General features: G+C 39.8%; 1 protein-coding gene across 1 annotated transcript in view; it reads left to right on the forward strand.

Annotated features, from left to right (window-relative positions):
* Window positions 1-24,121, forward strand: part of RAB20 (RAB20, member RAS oncogene family) — a 28,190-nt gene extending 4,069 nt beyond the window's left edge. The window contains exon 2 of the mRNA XM_030235022.2: window positions 23,018-24,121. Coding sequence (XP_030090882.1) covers window positions 23,018-23,538 — 521 coding nt within the window. The 3' untranslated portion in view covers window positions 23,539-24,121. The remainder of the gene's footprint in view (window positions 1-23,017) is intronic.
* Window positions 24,122-24,401: the final 280 nt, after the last annotated feature.

Consider the following 24,401-nt stretch of genomic DNA (forward strand, 5'->3'; position numbering starts at 1 on the left):
GCACTCTGCTTTTGGTTGTTTCTCCATTGTCAGAGGCTTGGATAGACAGTCTTGTGTCTGACCTAGCACGGCTGCTGTTGTGTTTGTGGTTGGTGCATAGAATTATTTACTTCTTATATTCTGATCCAACAAATTACATTTGTTGTTTTCTCTTTGGATCAGTTAATTCAAAGGAACTAAAAAAAAAAAAAAAAAAAAAAGAAGGCATAAACTGTACAAAAAAGAAGTAACTGTACACTTCTAGCATATTTTAAAGAGCTAGTGTGCTGGATAGGGGCCTGGTCTTTAAAGCATTTGAGTATGTGCTTTGAGACCTTTGTACTAGTTTTTTGAAGGAGTATTATTCTGCAACAAGGAAAGTAAGCAACAAAATCAGTAAGAAGACCTTCCTCCTCACACAAAAGGATGGAGGGTTGGACACTCAGGATGTCAAAGCTATATATATATGTGTGTGTATATATATATACATATATACATATATATGTATGTGTATATATATACACATATACATATGTATATGTATATGTATATATATTTCTGTGTGTGTATATATAAATATGTTTTCTAGGCAGTGCTGACAGCAGCACTGGAGTAAACTAAAACTTCCTGCTGGGTGCTAATGGCATGTAGCTCAGAGCTAGTATATAATCTTTTATGTCTGGCAGCACAAAACCTCCTGAAGTTTTGAGGGTCTTGGTCCTATTCCACCATTAAACTTGGAATAATAACATGTGGTGGCTGCAGCTAATGATATTGTAGGAGTGTTTTGGTTGTTCAGGCATGTTTTCTGATGCCTTGGTATTTCAAAAGGTAAAACTTTTTCTGTATGTTAGATTTCAGTCTCTTTAAGTTGACATTTGTTCATCTGACAGAGAAGTGGTTTCTTAACCCCAGCAGCAAAGTTTCTTAATTATTAGTGGCCATGTCCTCTGTGTTGCTGGCATAGTATTAGAGCAGTCAACTGGTAAATGAAAGACCAGTATTTTAGAAAGTTCACATCAGGATCCTCTAATTCTCTTTTAAGAGACTGAGCTTGCTTGCAGATATTTTGAGCTTGCTAGCAGATATTCATGCAGCATTATAACGGGGAAACATAAAGGTTAACTTTAAGGAAAGCAAACTTTCCTTCTTTTCCTTCTTCTCATCATGAACTATCTGTCAACAAGGACTGACTTGATTTTTTTTATTATTCTGTGAATATTCGGTTCATAGTTTTACATTTTCTAACCAATTATTTTTACCTGCGTGTGCGTGTGTGTGTGTGTGTGTGTGTATTTTAACTTGTCAGAGCTAGTATATTTAGGAACAAAGGATATAAACATAGCCTAGAAAAGACTCTTCTGTGCCTTGGGTCAGCTGCAGTGTATCTGCCTGATGAGTGCTTACATCTCTTGCACTGGTTTGCTGATGTCTGATGTTAATCAGTGCTGGTGAGCACGTGTGAATTGCTCACGGCTTCTGTCTCTGGCTGCTGGGGTTTCACAGGCTGCAGTGCAGGCAGCTGCCTGGGCTGAGCTCTCTCGGGCAAGGTGTCAATGTTTAGCTGCTGAGATGTGTTAGATTCCCCCGGCAAAAAGGATTAGGCTCCCCCCTTGCTTGCTTAGGCTTTGAGGGTTTTGTGGGTTTGGTTTTGTTCTTTTTTTTCACAATTTATCTGTGTTGATGAGCACTTCCTTGTGCACACTGAGTCAAAGAATATCTTGAGCTGAAAGGGACTCATAATGACACGTCCAGTTCCCTGCTCCTTGCAGGTTTACCAAGAGGGAGCTCCTTGAACTCTGGCAGGCTCGGTGCTGTGGGGAGCCTGTTCATTCCCTCTCAGCGAAGAATCTTTTCCTAATGTCCAGTCTTAACCTTTCCCTGATGCAGCTGCACTCCATTTCTTGGTAAAGGCTGTGAATCAGCTTAGCTCTAAGGCAGACCTGAGATGGGGTGTGACTTGGTCCTCAGAGTGTGAGAGCAGCCCAGGAAGCTGGAACCAAACATTGCCTTGTGTGGTGAGCAATATGCAAATTGCAGTAGGTAGGGCAGGAACATGGTCCTCCCTCATATTGAAACAGAACAGAGAGGAGGATTTAGGTGACACATCTCCTCACAAGTGAACACTGATAGTAGCTGCTCTGGTATTATTCTGGTTTTGACTTTTGGAAATAGAGGATTACAGCAGGGAAAAAAAAGCTCCAGATGAGATGGTTGGGTGGGTTAGTTGAAGCCAAAGAGGGCTCTGATGCATGTGCCTTTCTGCACCTGATGGAATTCTGGCAGTGGTTGGGGCTGGCTGTTGCTGAATGTGTGTAGTGAGGTATCTTTAGTTCAGGAGGTTTCTTGTTGGAAGGACATAGGGGATTTCACCTCGAAAAGTGTCTTGGCTATCAGGGACCATCAGTGAGGAAGGCTGCTGAGTGTGTAACTGCACTCAACAGGTGAGAACTAAACAACATAGAGGCTGGAAATCATGGAGAATAAAATCCCTTAGGTGTGTTGCTGATGAGTCATAGCTTGGGGACCTGTTACCAGCAAGAGAAGTTGATTTGAAGTTTTTTCTATAAATTCTTAAAACACTTTTCTTTCCTTTCTGCCCTTGGGAAAATTATTTTGCAGAATACTATGTTAGCCACAATTAGTTGTTCAAGATGGTTGTATGTAAAACAATGATGGCTGAGGACCACACATGGTGTGGCTTCCTTGAGATTCCTGTGCATGGTTATAAGCTTTATATTTTCATATCTTGCAAAGGAAAACCATAAGAGTGGAAACTCAAAGGGGCAGAAATTCCTGAAGAGAGTTCACTGTCAGTGAGCTCTGTATCTAAAGCCTCTGAAGCAGATTCAGAGGAAGAAATAAAAGTTTCAGCTTTAGACTATCCCTGGAAACATGGTTTTGTTGTTGTGAAACAGTGCACTGGATTACTCTGTTTTGGTTTTTTTGCAATGAATGTTTCCTGAAAAGAGCAGAATAACTTGGGAGGTGATTAAAAATATGAAGAAATAATGAACTGCCTGGGAAATGCCCTGGAAAAAGTTCTGTTTTCTGTGTCCAGCAATTTAAAATACAGTGATACACAAGTAAAGTCAAAGGTAACAAATTCACTGCAGCTGCAAGTGCTTTTGTATGCAAATTAAATAAAAATACAGAAATACCTTGTCAGAGGGAATAGTGAAAAATACATACCAAAAAGAAACAGAAGACAAGAGTAATACAATTTATTCAGCAATAGCTAACTGAATTTATTGAAGGCAGGATTTTATTTCTATGTGTAATTTTAGTACTGACTTGCAGAGGCAAGCTAATGGGGAGGTTGTGGCACCTTGTGAGTACTTGATGCAGGCTAAGATAAATGTTGTGTGTGAACCTCTGTGCTGCCTTCTGTGTTCCAGCCCCCACATTCAGTCCCCACTTTGCATGTGGTATTTAATAAGAGTGTGCAAAGTGACTGAGCTGTTCTAGCCTAAGTGGGAAAGTACTCAACAGTTTGAGTGGGACTCTCCCTGAATAGTCTCAGTGACCTGAGTTATGTGCTTGGCTAAAGCTCTCCAGGATCATGCCAAGGCATTGTGGCTTGACAAATATGAGCAACTTTCAAGAGGACTTGAGTTTGTTCAAGTTCTTAAACTGACTAAATATACCATTTTTTAAAGTCACAGATTCTAGGCTGGAGCAACATGGAGAATCTTCCTGATGAAGAGTTTGTGCCTCTGGCATTGCATTTTTCTTCCCTGGTTATGGAAGGAAGAGGTGTGTTTTGCAGATGTCTGTCAAAATTGACTCAACAGCTGAAATATTGGTTTAAATACTGTCTGCTTTATGCCAACACTGACAATGTATGAGGAAGGGAGACATGAGCAAGAGGAATGGTTAGTAAAACAATGCAAATGCAGTGACAAAGCTGCTCACAAAAATTGCAGATAAATGGAAATTCATCTTCCTGGTGGATCAGGAGCTGGTAGGAGAGACTGTAGAAAATAAGGGTGTCCAAGAACTGGATTATTGGCTTCAGTTAAACTGGTGTCCTATAGGGTATATTCAAAGGCATAGGTGTTCTGGGCACTCAGACAAGTTACTAATGCCCTGTTGATTCTTCAGTTGGACTTTGTGAAATGTATACCTGAGCTTTCTAAGAAACAACAGCTCTTTCAGTTTGAGCATGAGGGGAAAAACACAGGGATGGGACAGGAAATGTTTTTCCCAGTAGTTCTCTGTCTAGTTGAGTGAATGGTGTGGCACAGAACTGCAGAATGCTTCACAAACTGTAATGTAGAGATAGATGTATGCAGAATACCACACATTGATTCAATTAAATTGTGGTGGTGTGGTGGTTCTTTATTGTTGTTGGGTTTTTTCTTTTTTTTACTGGGATGCAGTCACATTCTGTAGTGGAAAACAAATAGGTATTTAAAATTACTACTGTATGTCCAGGTGCCTGAACTTAGGCAGTCAGGGTTGTGCTGTCTTTCTGTTGACTATGCAATTAACTTTGGAATGAAGGGGACAGTGGATACTTAAAATACAAGTGTGGGGCTGGTAACTGGCTGCTAGTTGTTGTACAGTTACTACTTGGAGTGATCATGTATGGTGAGTACATTTCTAGTTTCACCTCAGTACTTGCACGTTATGGTGACACAAGTATTAAAACCAGGGAAACTCATAAGGAGCCTCACAGTGCCTTGGCTGAACTTCTGATACTCTGTGGGCTAGTTTGAGTCTCTTCACTTCACACTGCAATCACATCTTATATCTACAGGAATTGTTTGCTTCCCTGCAATTGCTGTCTCGTGTTGAAGCCACTGGCCATGTGAGCTTCCAAGGGGCAGTGTTTTACTGCCTGCCACTGTACTAAGTGTACTGCCTAAGGTACACTTAGTAATCCCTCATCTGAGTCACATTTTGCTATTGCAAAATATCCAAACAAATAACTTTTGTTTGGGTCTCCATCTAGAAAAACGCTGAGTCTGGTGGATACATTTGGAGCCATTAAAATTGTGGACTAGAAGGAATATTTTCTCTTCCAAGTCTGAATGATTTCCTTTCTTTCAGGGAAGTGCTGGGTACAACATCCAGGGGGTTGATCAAAAGGCATCAAAGCTGTGATAAATTCCTTTTCCTGTGCTTGATTAACTGTAATTTCATGTTCAGTACCAGAAGATATGCCTAGGAAATGAGATTTCAGGTTGGTGATTAAACAAAAGTTGCAAGTGTGCTGCAGAGAGCAGAGGTGGTCAAAGGAAGTGAGTGGGTTTTTGCTCTTAATTTGAATTCTTTACATAAGTAATTTGCTATCCTACATCACAGGAGATTCAGTATAGCTTCCTTTAGGGCAACCAACTCAATAAACATACAAGATTTTCACACCTACCTGGGTGTGGAAAGAAACAAATCTAGAAGAGTGCTTATTAACATGGTTTTTAAAGGGAGATATCAGATGTGTTTGTGAATTTTCTAGTATATCTTTCCATCTCTTAGGATGCAGATGAGAATGGAAGCTGGCTTTGCATGGGCCAGCATGGAGGAACCCTTCTGAGAGCCTAAAGACCTGTGTGAGCATTTGATGTAGATACTCCCTGTTCCCTCAGCCTTTCTTTTTGATACACTTAGATATTTGCTATATTCTGTTACATAATTTAATATTCCTAACTACTGCTTTTGTACCTCAGGAGATTGTTGCAAAATACAGAGAAAAGGTGTTGTCCAGCCATCCAACCACTTTTACATACTTAGTTTAAAAATAATGGTCTTCAGTGCAGTTGAAATAAAAGGAAAATTTGTGATTTACATTCTGCAGCTGATGACTACTTAGGAGGTTTTAGTCATATATAATATTCTACCATATATATTTAAATATTTGAGATTTTCTTGTGAAAGGCCTCAAAAATTCAGTTTCTGTTCATCACGGGATCTGTGATCTGGGCAAATAAATCTGTATATCTGTTGTTCTTAATTGAAGGTAGAAATAAAGATCTTGTTGATATTCTAGAGGGTTTCTTGTTTATATTCCACCTATAATTTGCTCTCAAAATTTTAGTTCATTCAGAAAAGGGAGAAATTACCAGAATCTGTAGTGGCTTATAGGTACAAAAATAAATGAAAGAAAAAGCTGTGTGTAATTGAGTCAGCATCTTCCAAACCTCATAAAAGAGATCATCAAATCTTGTGGTTTGCTGCAAGTGAGACTTGGGTGTTTTAAAGAAAACAAAAAATCCCCACTGCTATAATGAGTGAATTTATTTTTAATTTTTTTCCTTTCCTGATACAGGCTGTTGCTTTTTAAAAAAATCTAAATCTCCAATTTTGTTAAACTAAAAAGGTCTAAACTGCTCAGCTCCTCCAACCTCTACCAGTATGATTCCTTCTTATTTTCATGAGACTGTAAGACTGTCTTTAGGACATGAGCTTTCCCTCCTGCAGCAGATAGCTTCATGTGTGATATTTGTATTGTTTCCCTTATCTCCCTTCCTGTTCTAGTGTTTTGTGCCCTTTCCACGTGGTCCTGTTTGACTTCTTTTTTCGCTTCAACTCTTGGAACCACAGTGGAAGTGGAGTAGTTGTCTTCTCTTTGAGTGGCAGAACACTTTGTGACCTAGAGATACTGCCCTAATTATGGAAGAAAAGGATGCAGTGCCACCAACTCAGTGAGCAGTTCCCTTTCTGTGAGTAGCTTCCCCTCTTGGCAGGAGGGTTGAATGGGCAGACGCTGGACAGTGGTAACATTGCTCTTGTAGCTTATTTTGTTTAGAAAGTTCAGAACTGAGTTATGATTTTTAGCACTACTTGCTTTGTACCAGGTTGGAGAACCATCATGAGATGAATTATGTACCATGCCTCTTGTCTGATTGCAGTTTCTTTAATTCTCAGATTAATGCTCCTTAACTGTGGCTATTATGTATGCTCTTAAGTGTGTAGGCAGAGAAACTGGAAGGAGAATTCAAAGGGAGAAGTAGTGCCAGAAATGTAAGGGCCATTTGTTTATCTTATAAGCTCTGAAAACACAAGTTACACGTCCTGTGATAATTTTATCTTAATGTTTTGAACAAGTTTTAAATACATTCCCATAAAACCCAGGCAGCAGAACTGTCTGGCACGGTCTCCCACTTCTGATAGTTGCTGAGGGCAGCCCACCAGATAACCAGAACTGCCTCCTGCTTTTTTGACAAATAGCTACTCTTTAGAATCACCCAGTGAAGAAGATGTCAGCTGAATAGAAACTGATGGTAGCTGGTAAGTAATAGAAGCAGTTATAATTTTCTTCAAGGTTAATTATGCATGAATTCTTTGCTTGTGTTCTTAGTTGAGAACCTGCCTATAAATCATTGAAAATGTAGAAACAAATAATAATGAGTGAGCCTAATTATATGTCCCATGTTATTAATATGCGTTTCTCTTTAAAAAATAAAACAGTAGACTTTTAAATTCAGTATGCAAGATGCATGGCCTTTATTTCTACACATTTAGCAAAGTTTAAATATTTTTGAAATTCCTGGTGAAGGGTGGTTTGAAGTTAAACTCAGTGTTACAAATCAGGAGCTAGCATATAGTTACCTACTGTGCCTCAGTTCCCTTTCACCAAAAGATGATTTAACCTTAAATGAGAGGCACTTGCCAAGTAACTGCAGGGGCAGACCAGCTGTGGGTATCTGCTATTGATCTGATAACCAGAGCTTCCTGAAGCATTTCAGACAACTGTGTTTTTTGTTATGTGTGCAAGAATCATTCCTCACTTCGGAAACATGTGACACAGAAGGTCACTTCTTACAAAACAGCCTGCCAGATCTCAAATGTGTTTTTGTGTGACCTGGACTCTGTTTCTTGGAATGTGAACATTGTGATTCTTAGATGCCTTTCCTTCCCCCTCCTCACCAAGTAGTGATCAGTGGTAAAAACCAGCATTGAACTGCTATCTCGCATTAACTTCAGTTTTGTAAAAGCTAGGCCTCTAGAAGAGCTTCTAGTTCTCTTCTTTCTGTCCTCTACTCCTAATCAATCTGGAAAGATACTATTAGGATAAAAGATTACAGAAGTAGTGCTTGAGGGACTGCCTACATATGACCCTAGTAATTAATTTTCTCGTCAAAAGGAGTGTGGCCAGTATACTTGGGTCCCTCTGTGCACTGCAGTGCCCCATGCATGTCCTGAGCCAAGCTGTGCTGCAGCTGTGGAAGAAGAGGATGGTCTCTGGCTGGGTAGTAGGGTTGGAAGGTGCATTCCCAGGGATAAGTGACCTTCCAGACTGATTACTAAAGGCTAAAAAACTCTTGCTCCTGGTAGCCTGATGCTGTGGTAGAAATGGTCTGGAGATCCCTGAAACTGTCTAAGTACTGAATTTCTTGCAGGTTTTTGAAACCCTCTGTCTGATGGCCTGGGATGACCCTGAAGTAGAGCACTGAGGGGTAGGGCTGAGTTCTGTTGGCCTGTCTTTGCTGCTAGTGTCTTTGAAATATTAATGGAAGGAATTATCATTAAAGTGGGGCTGATGGAAAATAGGCACTGCCATAGCTAATGCCCTTGCAGATGAATCTAGAATGATTTGGGCTGGAAAAGATCTTAAAAATATCTAGTTCCAAACTCCCTTGTCATGGGCAGTGATACCATCCACTTGATCAGTTTACTCAGGCCTCCATCCAACCTGTTCTTGAACACTTTCAGGGAGGGAGCACCTCCAGCCTCTCTGGGCAACAAGCTCTGAAGTTCTCCTGTGGGTCTGTGGAAGAAAGCCAACTTACTGTGTTCCCATGTGTGACTCCCATTGGGTGGATGTGCACAAGAGAGTTTACAGCTGCTTCTTGATGGTTTGGCTTCCTACATATTGGAAGAAGGGAAATGACTGACAGCCAGGAGGCAGAAATACATAGCATGTGTTTGGGGTTAAAGCAATAATATGGAAAAAGAAGAGTGTTTCTAAAAGAGTAGACCATTTAATTTTATGTATGGTTGGATGCAAAATTTAATCCAAAGAGGGTGTGCAAGGAGTAACAATAAATGCTTTTTGTAGTCTCTAAAATGTCAGTTCCTTTAATTGAGATATTTGTTAAGCTTATGGTGTTTCCTCACTCAAAAAATCATGTATTTTACTGATTGTCTTGGTATATATGTAACCCTTCTACAAAAAAATCCTTTGGGGAATTTTGGTTTTAAAAAAAGAGGTTGTAATGAGCTAAGGCTATAGCAAAGTATCTAATGAGGAAGTTAAAAAACCTAACTCAGCTTAAAACAGGAATAAAGAATGAAGAAAAACAGGAAGAATTTCTTGTCTGTGAGGTAGTGGGCAGACACCGACTTAGCAATTCTCTGCTGAGAGCTGGCAGGAATGCTGACGAGTGGTAGAATTTCAGAGTGCTCATTGAGATACATTTAGAAGGGCAATCTTAACTAAGTTCCAACCTCCCTCTTGCTTACTCTGCCCCGTGGGCATGGGGGAGAGAACTGGGGGAGTAAAAGTGAGAAAAGTTGTGGGTTAAGACAAGGACAGTTTAGCAGGTAAAGCAAAAGTTGTGTGTGCCAGCAAAGCAAAATAAGGAATCCATTCTCACTTCTCATTGGTAGGCAGTTGTTCAGCCATCTCCAGGGAAGCTGGGCCCCACAGTGTGTAATGTTGACTTGGCAATACAAGCACCATCACTCTGAACATCCCCACTTCCTACTCCTTTCCCCCAGCTTTATTTGCTAAGCATGTGGTGTGGGATATCCCTCTGGTTAGTTTGGTCCAGCTGTCCTGGCTGCATCCCAATTTCTTGTGAACCCCCAGCCCCCTTGTGCACCCATCACCCCCCTGTTTGGGTGATGTCACAGAATCAAATAGGTTGGACAAGATCTCTGAGATCAAGTCCAACCTTTGAACATCACCGTGTCAGTTACACCACAACACTCAGTGCCATGTCCAATCTTTCCTAAAACACCTCCAGGAACAGCACACTCCAATGTCTAATCACCCTTTCTGTGAAGAGTTTTTTCCTTAATGTCCAACCTAAATCTCCCTGGTGCAGCTTAAGTCTATTGCTGGTTACCCAGGAGAAGAGGCTGACCCCCACCTGGCTACACCCTCCTTTCAGGTGATTGTAGAGGGCAGTAAGGTCCCTGCTGAGCCTTCTGTTCTCCAGGCTAAACAACCCCAGCTCCCTCAACTCCTCCTCATGGGACCTGTTGACCAGCACTCCCAGGTCCTTTTCTGCTGGGCCACTTTCCAGCCACTCTGCCCCCAGCCTGTCCTGCTCCCTGGGGTTGTTGCTGCTAAGTGCAGGACCCAGCCCTTGGTCTTGTTGACCCTCATGCCACTGGTCTTGCCCCATTGATCCAGCATGTCCAGGTCCCTCTGCCAACCCTTCCCACCCTCCAGCAGATTGACCCAACTTGGTGTTGTCTGTGGATGTTTCTGGAGATAGATTGTCTCCTCATCCAGATAACCCAAAAATACATTAAACAGGACTGGTCCCCCACTGATCCCTGGAGGATACCATTAGGTGCCAGCTGGCTGCAGCACTGTTCAGCACCATGTCCTGGGCCCAGCCTTGCAGCTGGCTCTTAACCAGCAAAGAGTGCACCTTCCCAAGACGTGGGCTGCCAGCTTTTCCAGAGTATGCTGTGGGAGGTGGTGTCAAAGGCTTTGTTGATGTCCAGGTAGGCAGCATCATCTTGCAGCACACAGGGATGGCCTGCTTGTGTGTCTTCAAGATTTCTTTTTTAAGGTATGTATTGGTTAAAGTATGTATTATCTATTTATTAAAGTTAAAGTATGTATTGAAGTTTATGAGAAACAAGAAATTTTCTAAAACTGTGCTGCTCAACAATAGCTAAAATATCCCTGTGTTATCTATGCAGTTTCCCAAATCAGCAGCACAAATCCCAAAGCACAGTCCCATACTGGGTACTGTGAATAAAATTGACTCTGCCCCAGCCAAACCAGCACACCAGGCCAGTCTGCCAGTTCCTTATTGAGCAATATAAAACCATGAGTGTGGAGTGACCTCCTGGCCCTGCAGTGGCAGTCAGACTGTGCTGAAGTACACCTGGCCACGCATTCCTGCCTGAGCTAAGGACCTCCTTCTCAGCTTGAAGAGCAAGCCTTGGGAGGGAGTGTGGGCTTTGAAGGTCTCCTTTGAGTGACTCTGAAGTTAAGGACCTGGCAACACCCCCTGCTTGGAAATTGTGTAGGGAAGTGGGCTCATCTGCAACACCTTTACCCCTGTGGAAAAGAATTGTAAATTAAGGGGGAAAGTATAATTTTTCAGGTACTACAAAGAAAAACCAGCTGCCTTTAGAAGCTGGTTTCCTGTTTCCCTGTGGAAAATGATTTGTTTTCTGTAGAAGGTACTTTTCTTTGAGGAAATGAACTGGTGTTTCAGCAGGTGTTAAAGCTGAAAAGCTTTTCCCAGAGGCCAGAAGAGAGTGCCTTGCCTAGGTCAGGTTGTTGTGCAGCCCAATCCTGTAACTGGCCTCTTTGTAACTCACTGCGGAACAGGATTTGACCATCAAGCTCTGCTGCTGCAGTTAAGTGTTCGGTAAATTGCTTCCTGCAGAACTCTTCCAAAGTAAATCCAAGGTTTCTTTTTTCCCCTCCCCTTATGATTTCCTTCAAATCATATTTTCCTGAAGGAAAGCTGCCGAATGACCACTTCTTTCTAAGCAGCAGTTTCAACTTTTCTTTTAGACACATAATTTCAGGAGAATTTTACATTGATGCTTTTTTGCTTACTTAAATTTCTAGTTTCATTATTGCATTCCTTCTCTCATTTCAGTAGAGGCATATAGGAACTTCATGGGTTTAACTTAATTAGCTGAATTTAGTACCCAGATACATTTTCAGTAGACATGGTGTTGATGCTTGATTTCAGCTGGAGTTCTGGTGGAGCATTTGTAGATAGGACAGCAGTGTCCCATCAGTTTGGCCCTTATTTCTTTTGCCAGATATCAGTGTTTAGATAAAACATTTCCCTTCACAGCTGTGAGATTTCAGAGAGAAACAGTTAAAAACTGGTGTCATTGTTTCAGTTTGTGTAGAAGGGGCACCTTGTGGTACACTTGCCTGTCTGGCAGGTTTAAGCTTGGTTCTGTTCATCTTTTACAAGGCACTACCCTTCCAGGCAGCTGAAAATACAGGAAGTATCTTCTGGGGTTATCTCCTTTTCCAAGAAATGAACACAGTACATGAAGAGAACTAAATAAAATGAATGGTTTGAAAAAAGTATATCCAGCTAGCTAAGTGTAAAATTATTCAGGATTGTAGAGACATCAGTGAAATCTTTTGCTACAAATAGTTTTTTTTTTTTTTTTTTAATGTGGGTCTAGCCAAGGTTTTTGTTGGCAAAAACATGTTATGTGGTGTGGTTAGGAGGTTTTCTCTGTGTCTCTGTGTAATGCTTTGTATTGCTAGATGTAATATGGTGAAGTTTAAAACTTTGGATAGTAAGCATATTTGTGTTTTTATGAAATGTGATAGCTTTGGATGGAAAGCATACTGTTTCTATGGCAACATCTGTTTTGAAATTAAAATTCTTTTGAGTTCAGAAGCTCAGTCTTAATTTCATTATTAGAATTGTAAGTTCTGATTTATTCTTGGCAGCAAGAAAAATAATTTTGCATTTATGGAGCAGAACAGATTCCAGGTATTCTTTTGGTCTAGAAAAGCTGAAACTAGTGGGCTAAAACGAGTAGATAATAGGAATCTTCTTTGATACTTTTTGTCCTTTATATAGGCATTGTGCAGCTGAAGGCATTGCTGATGACAGAAACCCTAAATATGCCTTTAGTCCAAAGGCACTGAGTTTAAAAGTCTCTTTATAAAAAGACAATTGCAGCTAGAAATCTACAGACTAAACAAACATATAAGGCTGCAAATGAAGAGAGACTGATGTTAAGGGGTGCTGGCAGCAGGTTAAGCCAGATTCCTTGGGCAACAGTGTGTTTTGCAAGGTCCATTGAGTTGGTAGTAGATGGCAACCAAGCTCTTGGTGCCTTGTGCTGTCCCAGAACCTGTGAGCTGTTCTGCAAAGTACAAGTGTAGGGAGAGATGAAAGTCATCAAGAATTAGGTAACATTGTGACTTCAGTGAGATTCTTTTTACATTCTTGGTAATAAAATAATAGGGAAAGATGGGAGAAAGGAGCAAGGGTAGGGTTTTTAGTTCAGAGAAATATGCCAGAGGCAAAGACTCCGAGTGAAAAAAATACTAATTTCTCTGGCCTAACAAGAAGGAGGTTAAGCCATAGGGGAAAACCTTTTATGAGGACTGTGGAATTTTTCTGGGGTTTGGGGAATTTGGTGTTTGAAGGAGGGATGTTAGTTTTTTGAACAGATTACTTTGTAAAGGTGAAAGTCTATAAAAACTCAGAGTCTGCAAGCTGAACTCCAACAAGCTAATTGGTGAGATACTAACTTTCCTTTTTTTAGACACTTTATAGAATTCAAGTTCCTCCTAAGTCACAAGACAAGGACTGAGTGAAATTCTGTTATCTCTATTATGCAGGAGTTAAAATTTGAATGAGGATTACACTTGGTCTCTGATCATGCTCTGTAAATGGGTTTTTTCCCTTTATGATTTTTTTTTTCTCCTTTTTTATTCTCTTCCACATAAACTTGGTCTCCTTTCATTGAGTGTGTCTGACAGGTCTGTCAATGGGAACCAGAAATGCAAGCCTTCACTACCAGTTATGGAATGAAAATGGACAGACTATTCTTCAGGACTGGATTAAAAAAGTTTCTGGGAATATTTAAACTAATTAATGATCAAGTAATACGGAATTTAACAAGATGACTGAGGGAATGTTGATTATATTTGTGCTGTGGGTGAGAAGGCTTCATCTGTAGTAATTGGCTTTTTTGGATACCTCTGGGACTCAGAATGCTCTGCAGGATGTAACTGGCACCTGTGTAAGCTGCTAGGCATCTGCTGTTAGTTTAGCTGCCTTTAGATAATTAAGCTTTTACTTGAAAGCAGATTTCTCTATAAACTATCACACTAACTGTCAAAAAAACTAGGAAATTTTTAGCCATGTTTCAGTTGTTGGTTCTTTGGAGGTGTGCTGTGAATTAAAGCTACACGGCTTTTGAGGCTTTTCTTCCACACATCAGAAAAAGGTGGTGACTAACCTTTTATTTTGGAGCTTCTACCAGGACATGCCTACATTGATAATCTTCTCGGAGAATATGAAATAAAACTAATCTGCAGCAAAAAAATTCCCCTTATTTTCTTGTTTTGTGATTTTTATTAAATAGGGGTTTGTGTGTGCCTTTTTGTGAAGAAAAGCATATTGCACCAACCCATATTCTTCAGATAACGCTCAGATGATCCTGTAGATCATTAACCACATCTCGCAGAGTTTGACATGTGATGTGCAGCACACCACGCTGGCATTCTTGCATAACTTCCCAGTGTGTTATTTGTCCTAACAATAAAAGGCCCATTTAAGTGAGCTTCTTTGGAAGAATTGTTTTATGTGAATTGTGCCAAAGTATCACTTTTGGAATGTTAATTGAATTGATGGTCTAATAAAAATTCAAGAGTCAGTTAAAACTGCTTGACCTATTGGAATACTTCAAGTTTGACAAGGAGATGTTCTTAGAAAGGTCAAGGGAATAAAGGGGATTTTTCTCCCAACAAATCAGGGCTTTCTTGAGTGACTTGGCCTATAAAAACAGGAAACACAGGAAACAGGAGCCTTTTTACTGGTGAGAACCATAAAGAGGTGCACATTAATGGCAGTTTGTGCTGTTGTTTATTTCAGCCAGTAAAGATGAGATGGGATCCTGCCACTGCATACAAATCTTAAGGGCAGGTGTCAAAATGGTGGGGCCAGACTTTTCAGTAGTGCCAAGTGAAGGGGACAAGGGACAGAAGGCACAAATCAAAACACAGGAAGTATAATCTAAATATTAGGAAAATCTTCTGTACTTCGAGTGTGATAGAGCACTGGAACAAGCTGTTCAGGGAGGTTTTGTATCCTCTTTATCTGGAAATGTTCAAAACCTGCCTGGAATTATCTTGTGCAACCTGTTCTAGGCAAGTCTGCTTCAGCAGGGAGGTTGGACTTGATGATTTTCCCTTCCAACCCTGACCATCCTGGGATTTGTGTAACTTTCCTTTTGTAAATGCTCTAAACAAACAATAAGCTTGAATCTTTAAAGAAATACAGGTAGCATTAATCTTAGCTTAGTTATTAATCCTTTTTAAGGGAACACTTGTCTGTCAGAAAGTAGGTGAAGTGGGTAGAATTTCAGTGCAAATTCTTCTTCGTATTTGGTATTTGTTGGTCCCTGTGGAAACATGTCCTTCAAATCTTATTTATGGCATATTAGTTAGCTTTAAGAGGAGAGGAAAGAAGTAGGCTAAAATAAATAGGCATAAAGCTTTTTTCATTAAAGGTGTTACCATTCTTATGTATAAAGTATAGTGGAATTTCCATTTCCAGTAAGTAATCACCCCATGTTTCGTTATTTCAGATGCCTTCTAGTGATTCTTTTTGTTTATAATTATTCTGAATTAATTCCTTTCCCAGACACACTGATTGTAGTGATTTTTTTTATTTGTGTAGCAACACAGTTTGTGCTTTTAGTACTCTCAGATAAAGCAGAGGAAGAGTGAGCTGCATTTCCTAATGCACACGGTAGGTGCTGGTATAGATTAGCCTTCTAGGGGGTAGTTTGTCTTCTCTTGGCAGAATCTTAATAGCTAATTTAGATGCCCAAAAAAGATGTTGGCTTTGTTATGTAAAGGAATGGAAATAAAGGATGATTTTTATTTTTTCCCTTGCATATTGTATTAGAGACAGAATCCCTAGTAAATGGCCTTGATGCTTAGTAATGCTATTAATTTCACCCAGCTCTTCCTGAAACCTGTTGTAGATTTTCCTCTTATTCCATGGAGAATATATTAATATATCTGTTAAGTATTCCTGCATAAGTTTGCTTCCAAAGAGAAAAGAGTTATGCTCTTTTAAAGAATGTGTTTAAGAATTAGCCCTTTCTCACAGCCCTTCACTTACTTATCTCTGTGAATTTTTCCTAGATTTTTATTTCTATCATAATTTAGATTCCCTAGTAAGAGAGTTTACATATATTTTTGGATGTGTTTTATCCCAGACACTGTTGGATCACTGATGGTAGTTTAGTATTCTTCTAAAAAAAAACCCAAAAAAACTCTCTTTAATATTTTTATTTATGTAAAAAATACAGCCTAATCTTTCAGGATAAAAGTCATACTGTGGAACCATAGCTCATAAATTTTGGATTATAGTGCCAAGGCATTTCCTGTTATCAAAACTTTCTCTGCTTCCAGTTAGATGACTAGTTGGATTTTCTTGAGTAACTTTATCCAGTTGTCCAGGAAAAAATCAGATCTATTAAACTGAATTTTTAATATTGGATAGAATTCTATTCTATAGCCTGCCAGTAGATTGTATAAAATTTCTGAATGTGAATTCAGTGGGGACTTGGTTATAGTGCCATAATGCAATGCCACTTCCAGATCAGGAAAATAATGTTACATTCCTCCTGTATAACAGTGCACTGCAGCCTCGAGACCTGACTTTTATTCAAATGTCACGGAGTTAAATGTATTAGAAAGCATCTTCTGCTTCACTGCTTACAGTTCATCAGGCTTTCTCATCTGTGGCACTCAAATACATCCTTGGTTCCCCTGAATCTGGAACATGCCTCCATTGGGATATTATGATCTTTTTATGGGATGAGTTTTGTAGCACTAGGAGCTAATGTCCAGAGTATATTTGCCTTCCTGACCACCAGCCTCCAGGGGAGGAGAGCAGCTCATGCAGCACATTTCCTTTATCTATCTAAAAGCAGCAGTATAAATATATAAATGCTGTCAGGTTTGGCTCTTAGCTTTGGATCTAAGCTTGTGGATAACCTCTGTGATAAGGACTCAGTGTGTGTGTATATATTGGTAGGAAGAAGGAATCATGTGCCACACGACGGTGCTTTTACATGTTTTGTGTTTTAATCAGAGAAAATAAAAATGTTATAAAGACTGAAGCTGTGTTAATTGTTTCTATTTATTTTAAAAGTCTTTTTAAAATGGCCTTCATTTTCTAAGACCAGACCTAAGGGTGTTTAAGTAATTCATAGAAAATGATTGTGCCATGTGCAAGTTCTAGTCTTTCTAGTCATTGATTTTGTGTCCAAGGGGCACATTTGTTAGTGAAGGTGTGGTATTTCTAGCACAATAATTAAAGCTGACTGGAGGACAGGGCTCGGTTTGATTTCTTGTCTTGCTTAAGTGAGAAGTGAAAGACTGCTTCTGGTTTGTGTGGGTTGTTTTATCACACTGAGCTGCTGTTTTGCAGAAGGAGATTTAGAAGACTAGAATAATTCTTGTTTGTAGAGTGGGGATGTTTGCAGGGTCTTGGCATTTTCAGACTCCTTCAGAACCCAAAGTATTTGCTCATTAAGTAAAAACTGCATAGATTTAAGGGAAGAGATGATTTCTTTCACAAATCTAAGTCTCCTATTACGAGATAAAGATTCTTGAGGTAGCAATTCAGAATAAATGGTGCTTAGAAGTGGAGTAAGCATGTCTCAATCATATATTACTTTGAGCTGCTTTCTTGACTGTTTTTGATGTTTTCTCTTTGGAGAGCTTTATGAAAGAATTTTCCTTTGTTCATTGTTCACTTACCCATGTGGTTGTTATTTTCTTCTTCCATGTGCAGCTCTTTTTACTTTAAAACATGCAAGTAAAGCCCTTTGGGTATTAAGATCACTGCTCTCCTATGCTTATGTTATATTCTGCTTTGGCCAAGACATACACATCTAATTTAAATAACTTAAATAGAAGCTGCTAAAAAAGGGGCGCAGTTCATGCCATGAATGTTGATTCATATCTAAGTAATGAGTATAAACAAAATAAACGTCATCTTGTTTTTTAGCAGAGCTAGACATCTGTTGCATACTGAAGCTTCAACATATGCAAGCGTCTTCTATAATGCAGCTTTGTGAAGGTATAATACTGGGTGAAGGTGGAGCTGAAAGGAATTTTGTCGTTACTCAACTGAAATTGTTTTTTGTGGTTAGTGGTTGTTTTTTTCTGGGGAGAGGTGGGGGTGTTGTGTTGGAGTCTTTTGTTTATTTGGACTTGTTGGTTCAAATATTTAGTTTCTCTTTGTATCAGAGACTATCATTCCATGGGGAATTTTGTCTTGAAGAAAAAAACAAATGTTGGCATTTTTCTGGCAGATCAGGAAATCATGTATTCTGACAGCTCCTGGACATGCAGAAATTGGACTCTCCAGTCCTTTGTGACTCATGTTTCCACAAATTTCTATTTATGTAATCCTTGTTAATCCTTTGGGATGGAGAGCTTTATTTTTATCCCCAAGTAACCTCAGATGTAGTCCAGTTCTTAACAAAGCTCCTGACTTCAAGGGAAAAACGATAAAGCCACCTACACGAAATAAATACCAACCTTGAACAAGGTAATGGAGAACCATGACTTTTTCACTCTCAAAACTTGACAGCCTGATTCATATGTGGACAGGAGAATTTTCCTGAAACCTTTAGGGACCTTTACTGTTTGTTCTTTGGTAGTCATTACAAATCTTGGTATATGTGCACAAATAGAAATCTCAGTTCCTAGCAAAATTGTTTCCCCTGATGTTCTTTAAAGGGTCACAACTTTACTGCCTTGTCTGTGAACAGAAAGAAATGTTGTTCCCCTTTCAAGAGGGATCTTTGTCTATCCTTGTGATCGTGAGGGTGTTCCTGCTGAGGTAACTCAAGAGCATAAGGGTCACCCTTTGAACCTTCACCTACTGCAGCTGAACCCTCAAAGCTCATTTCTTTCCAATACTGATTTCTGTGCTGTGTCATGGGTGTCATACTTTCTCTTTTATTTCCTCTTCTGGCTGTCTCTCCAGGGTACAGTTCCTGTCCCTCTCCGTGTACACTCAAGTTCAGACTCCTATAAAGCAGAAAGAGAATCTGAAAGACAAAAGCTAGCTGATGCCTTGTGTTTGTGTTAATTCCTCTCCACTGTTCAGATTTCAGTACTGTGCAAATCACAGTGAAAATCCTTGGAAGGTCCCTGGTTTATGCGCTGAGCACTTCCTGGACAATTCTGCAGTCTTGTGCAATTTTAGTGCAATGGTGGCATGCCTCTGTAGCCCACCTTTGTGTACTTTTCCCCACTACATATTTACCTTAGGAACTGAGTTGTGCTGCCACATAGACTATGATATCAGAGTAGAAACAGTACTTTTTTCAGTACTTTGCTGAAGACCTTTTTACTCCTTAATAGCCGTTGTGTTTTGTTCCCTCCAGACTGAAAGTAACAGCCTGCTTTGCATTCTTGTACACGCTCAACACTGAGAGATTTAAAACTTCTTCTGGTAGAAGTTGTGCTACTTCAGAAGTTGTGGTGGAAGCCTTTGGAGAGGTGGTAGGTAGGGAGCATTCAAATCTGGCTTCTGCTCTCATAAACACATGTAGCAACTTCATGGGCTACTTTGGATACCACCCTCAGGGGCCGTGGGCAGGTGGAGCTCCCAGAGCAGCATTGAGGTGCTGCTGTTGTCAGTGAATCCCACAGGAAGGGATTGGGATGCTTGCGTGGGCTGTGGTCCCATCCGGAGTAAGCATTCACAGAGGCTGCTGCCTTCCAGCTGAGAGGTCAAAGTGCAGTAGGAGGCCTTAAGTTCAAGTCTTAGTGCACTTTAAATCTAGCCTTGCTTATTTATTTACCTCTTGCAAGGTCTGCTTTCCCTTCTTCCTCTGTTAGGTTCACTATGAACTTCGTGGTACTGAGGTCCATTTGGCTGAAAACTTTTTGATTTGTTTATGACAACCATCGCAGGACTTTGAAAATGCTCGTTGGTTGTGCTGCCTCTGAGTGGCTGAAGTTTCCAACAGGTCTGCATGTACTTGATGGAAGACCTGGGAAGCTGATGGTGCTGCAGACAGGGATACAGCTTTGGGGTTGTTGAACTGCTCTAAACATGGCAAAATATAAAGATGAAATGAAAATTAGTTTTTGATTGCTTGGTTTTCAGAATTTTCCCTGATGTTGTACTTTTGTGGTTGATTTGGTGGTTCTTGAAATTCCTTTGACTGCAAATTGTTTGATAGTTCTTTCACTCTTCTCTGTTACCTTTATTTTTTTTGAAAAGGCAGAATTGTTTAATTGCTGGTTTCAGGGCTTACCACCTACTAATTGTATTAAAAAAAAAAAAAAAAAGTGGTTGGACTGGGATCAGATGGGTCCAGAGGGAAAAATATCTGGCTATAAGATGGAGATGGCTGTTCTTATGCAGTAAGTTTTTTGTCCTAATATCTGATACTATTTTGACACCTTGAGAACAGACATTAATTTAAATACTTTGTGTGGTTTTAGGGGTTATTTCTATATGTAGAGTTGTTCTAGCCTGTAAGTGCCAGAAGAGGTCTGTACCAGGAAACTGCTGCAAAAATACATTGTGCAGTTTTTTCTGCAGGTTGATTGTGCTGTGAGGGTGACCAGAGGAGACTATCCATAAGTCCTTTGATATAATTAGTTCCTTATTCTTACTGTTTATTACTTACTTATTCCTAAATTCTTACTGTTTCTTTCCCCCTTTCAACAATATATCAGTTATAGAAGTAGTCAGTTGCTAGTTGCCATGTAAAAGTGTCATGGTTCATGTTATGCTGTGCAAGATTAGATTAGCATAAAAATGCCATAAAACAAGTAGTGGTATTGTTCTACTGCTTGGTTGCTGTAGCAAACACTTCTGGGGGCTGCATTTTATGTTTTAGGCATCTGAAGTGGGAGAACAGGGGGAGATACGTGTTCCATTGCGGTTTCCAGACCACAGTATAATCAGGGTTCGGGTGAGAACAAAATTGGTCACGGTGCAAACTTTTAATGAAAACTTGGGGACACTTAAAGACTCAGTTGCAGTGCAGCTGGAAGTACAACTTCAACATGAGGTTGGAGAAAAAAGCATTAAAGGACTGACCTCCTCCATCCCCTGCATCCTGATCTCCCTTGCCCTTACTCAACATACCTCAACCAAGGGTATAGCTATAATTTTTTTTTACCCTCCTTTTTTCCTACCTCCCAGATCATGAGTTAAAGAATTTATTTTGCTGAGGGAAAGCAAATCAGAGGTTATACAAAATAGCACTGAAGTAATTTTCCATAAACTTTGCCTAATGATTTTCTGAATGCTGTTCACTGAACTTTTGACCTCTGCAATGTTATATAATTGCTATTACCAATTTTTCACTTTGAGGGAAAGTATTTAAATTACATGCATGGTTTTGATGTGAAATCCTCATTTTCTGTGTGACGAGAAAATGACTGAGGAACAACTTTTTTTTTCTCAGCATTACGCCTGAATTTATAGACATCTGTTTCTACCCCTTTTTCCAGTCATTCACCAGCCTGAAAGATCCCACAATTTTTCCTCATGCAAATGTTTCACATACTTCTGAGCATTCTCACCAGCTTCATTTTACCCCTCTTTATAGTGAGCTCTTCACTCAGTGTTAAAAGTGCAATGAGATTTGGATTTCATGTTCCAGCTTGAGGTTTCCCAGATCTGTTTTAGTGATACTGATGAGCACTGTCTCTCTTCTGGCAGCTGTGGAGTACAGTTCTGATGTTTGTTGAAGGACTTTCTGCAAACATCAGGACTTACCCACTGGAGGTAGATTCTGAGTTCCTTTTACAGAGTGCATGTTCATGTGCAATGTGTTTTCCCAGTGTGTGCTGACCTGCATTTTTCAGCATTAATTTCTTCTGCCTTTCCTGTTCCACCGTCATTTACAAGGATTTCAGGATGAATCATTGATGATGATGAAATAGCTCATGGTGGTCAGTAGCTTTGTGCAGAAGATGAATGTAAACAGATCTCTTCCAGATTTTCCATAAATGAAGGCTCTATGCAAAGGGATTGTATGAAAAGAGTTGGAAAGTGCTGTTGATTTTTAAATGTTTATAAGCATGTAGTCGGCTCTTTTTTTCTCTGTTCATTCACACTTCTGTAGAGACCTAAGGCTGACTCTGATGGCTGGAAATCTAGGGTGTTTTATCTTTTTCTTGATACAGTTTTGGATAGTAAAGCATACAGCATATTCTACAGGTAGGAAGTATTTGGGGAAGGTAGCAGTTCTCAATAGGAAGGAAAGCGCAGTTTGTCTTCTGCCTAATGTCCTTTAGTCCTGTTGCAACTATTGAAGAACATTATTTGCATCCCAGGATTTAAAGAAGAGTCAATTTTGTCTTCCAAGAAATGAAGTTGAAGGACACCATGAAAACTTACTTGAAGATAGTCCCTGAATGAGGAGAAAGAAATGTTTTAACTGTTGGTTATTGAGCAATGGCCAGGGCAACTTAAAAGATTAATTTCTCTTAGAATGTATTAGGATTTTCTGTACATTGTGTGTTTAATATTCTAAAAAATGTGTGAAAACCAGTGGAGGGACAGGTGCATACTGCAGGCTGGATACTACAAGACACTTTTCCTGTAAAGCCAAGGTACCTGAGAACTGTGGGCATGGATATGGCTTACATGTATATGGATATGGCTTACAAAATCCTTCAAAATTTAAGAAGTGGATTACTGATTTTGATACAGATTTCTGAACTAGATGTACTTGCAAATGCATGCTGGATATATAGGAGTAATAAATTCTAGCACAACTTGAAACAGTAGAACTTTTTTGTTTGTGAATGGTGAGGTAGATGGGTGGGCCATCTGTGGGTGCAAGCAGGGTAGTAGTTAATGTGACGTAAATCAACTAGCGTGCAATTGAATAAAAAAGAAGCCAGGGTTTTTTTTGCTCTCTGCAAGTATGAATGCTTCATGAGCTTCCTTGTTCACTGGTCTCTACAGATTCCCTTCTCTGAGACTGAGCAAGCAGCTAGCAGAACTGTTATGGAAAAACAGAAGGAAAAACCTGAAAGTGCTACAAATAATGCATTTTCATCTTCACTGCTTCATCCAGACTTGTGAAATTGGTTTAAAACTCCTTAAACTCTCTTACTTGGTTAATGATGTGTTTTCCAGCCCACTAACATTTGCTGTGTTTAAACCTTTGCCAGGACGGGAGCAGTTCCATGGCCTCGGGTCTATGTACTGCAGAGGAGCAGCTGCTGTGATCCTCACGTACGACGTGAACAGCCTCCAGAGCCTGACAGAGCTGGAAGAAAGATTCTTGGCTCTGACAGACAGTGCAAGTGCTGACTGCATTTTTGCTATTGTTGGAAATAAAGTTGACCTCAGCGATGACTGTTCTTTAGCACCGGATGAAAATAGACCTGGGAAGTCTGGTGCCAGCTGTGGCTCAAAGGTGCGGAAACAAGTGCGCGCAGAGGATGCAATCGCGCTCTATAAAAAGATACTGAAATACAAAATGCTAGATGAGAAGGATGTTCCAGCAGCTGAGAAAATGTGTTTTGAGACCAGTGCAAAGACAGGATACAAGGTGGACTACCTGTTTGAAACTGTGTTTGACATGGTAGTCCCAATAATCGTACGGCAGAAAGCTGAGGGGCCACCGCAAACCGTAGACATCACGGACTACAAGCCAGCCAAAAGGACAAAATCAGGTTGCTGTGCCTGAACCATCTATCTGTGTGACACAGAAAAGGGGAGGGATTTTTCACTCCAGCAAAATGAGGAATATGAACTGCTTGCAGTTGACCAGAAAGGAAAAGTCAAGGAATAAGTAGACTAAAATGATGTATGCAAAAAAAAAAAAAGAGAAACAAATCAATCTTCTGACCATTTAAAGGCTTCTGGGAAGCTCTATGTATAAAAAAATGGGAATGCAAGTGAAAGTATGGAGTAAGACTTGCCAGTTTCCATTGGCTCTGAAGACAAGTGGTGTGTTATTAGAATGGGTAGTGACAATCATTTGGACAGATTTGAAAGATCATGATTTTTAGTGACTTGCCATTTCATGTTGCATATAAACGATCTGTTTGTGTACTCTTGAAAACTTTCATATGATGATCTTCTTTTCCCTTACGATTCTGACTTTGGAAGACTGAACACACAGTACTTTTTTATTTTTAAGGAAAAAAAGAAAATCCAGGTATATTTATATTTGTAGCTAATAAATCAATTGCAATCTTTTAATGTCAGACATGACAGCATATGATTCAGAAGCTGAACTATTAAAATCACTGTGGATGTGTACTGTTCATTTGGGGACTTTATTAATGAGAATTCTTCTTCCATAGTGGGCTTTCATGTGTCAACTAGCAGTATCCCAGCTCTTGCTGTTCTAATTGCAAGGTGCAGGAAGGAGTTTTTTTCTTTCCTTCCATTTTCCCCTTGTAATTATTTTTAATACAGGTAGGTTTTGGGAAGAAATCAATCTTATATTGTCTGTGTTTTTGTAAAAGCCTCTTTTTGGTGCCTTTAGGCATATCATTGTGTTCTGACTCCTTTCCCGCTCCTTAGTTGTTCTCAGGCAGAGCT

This window comes from Serinus canaria, chromosome 1 (assembly GCF_022539315.1).
Source record: "Serinus canaria isolate serCan28SL12 chromosome 1, serCan2020, whole genome shotgun sequence".
NCBI classification, from domain to species: domain Eukaryota; kingdom Metazoa; phylum Chordata; class Aves; order Passeriformes; family Fringillidae; genus Serinus; species Serinus canaria.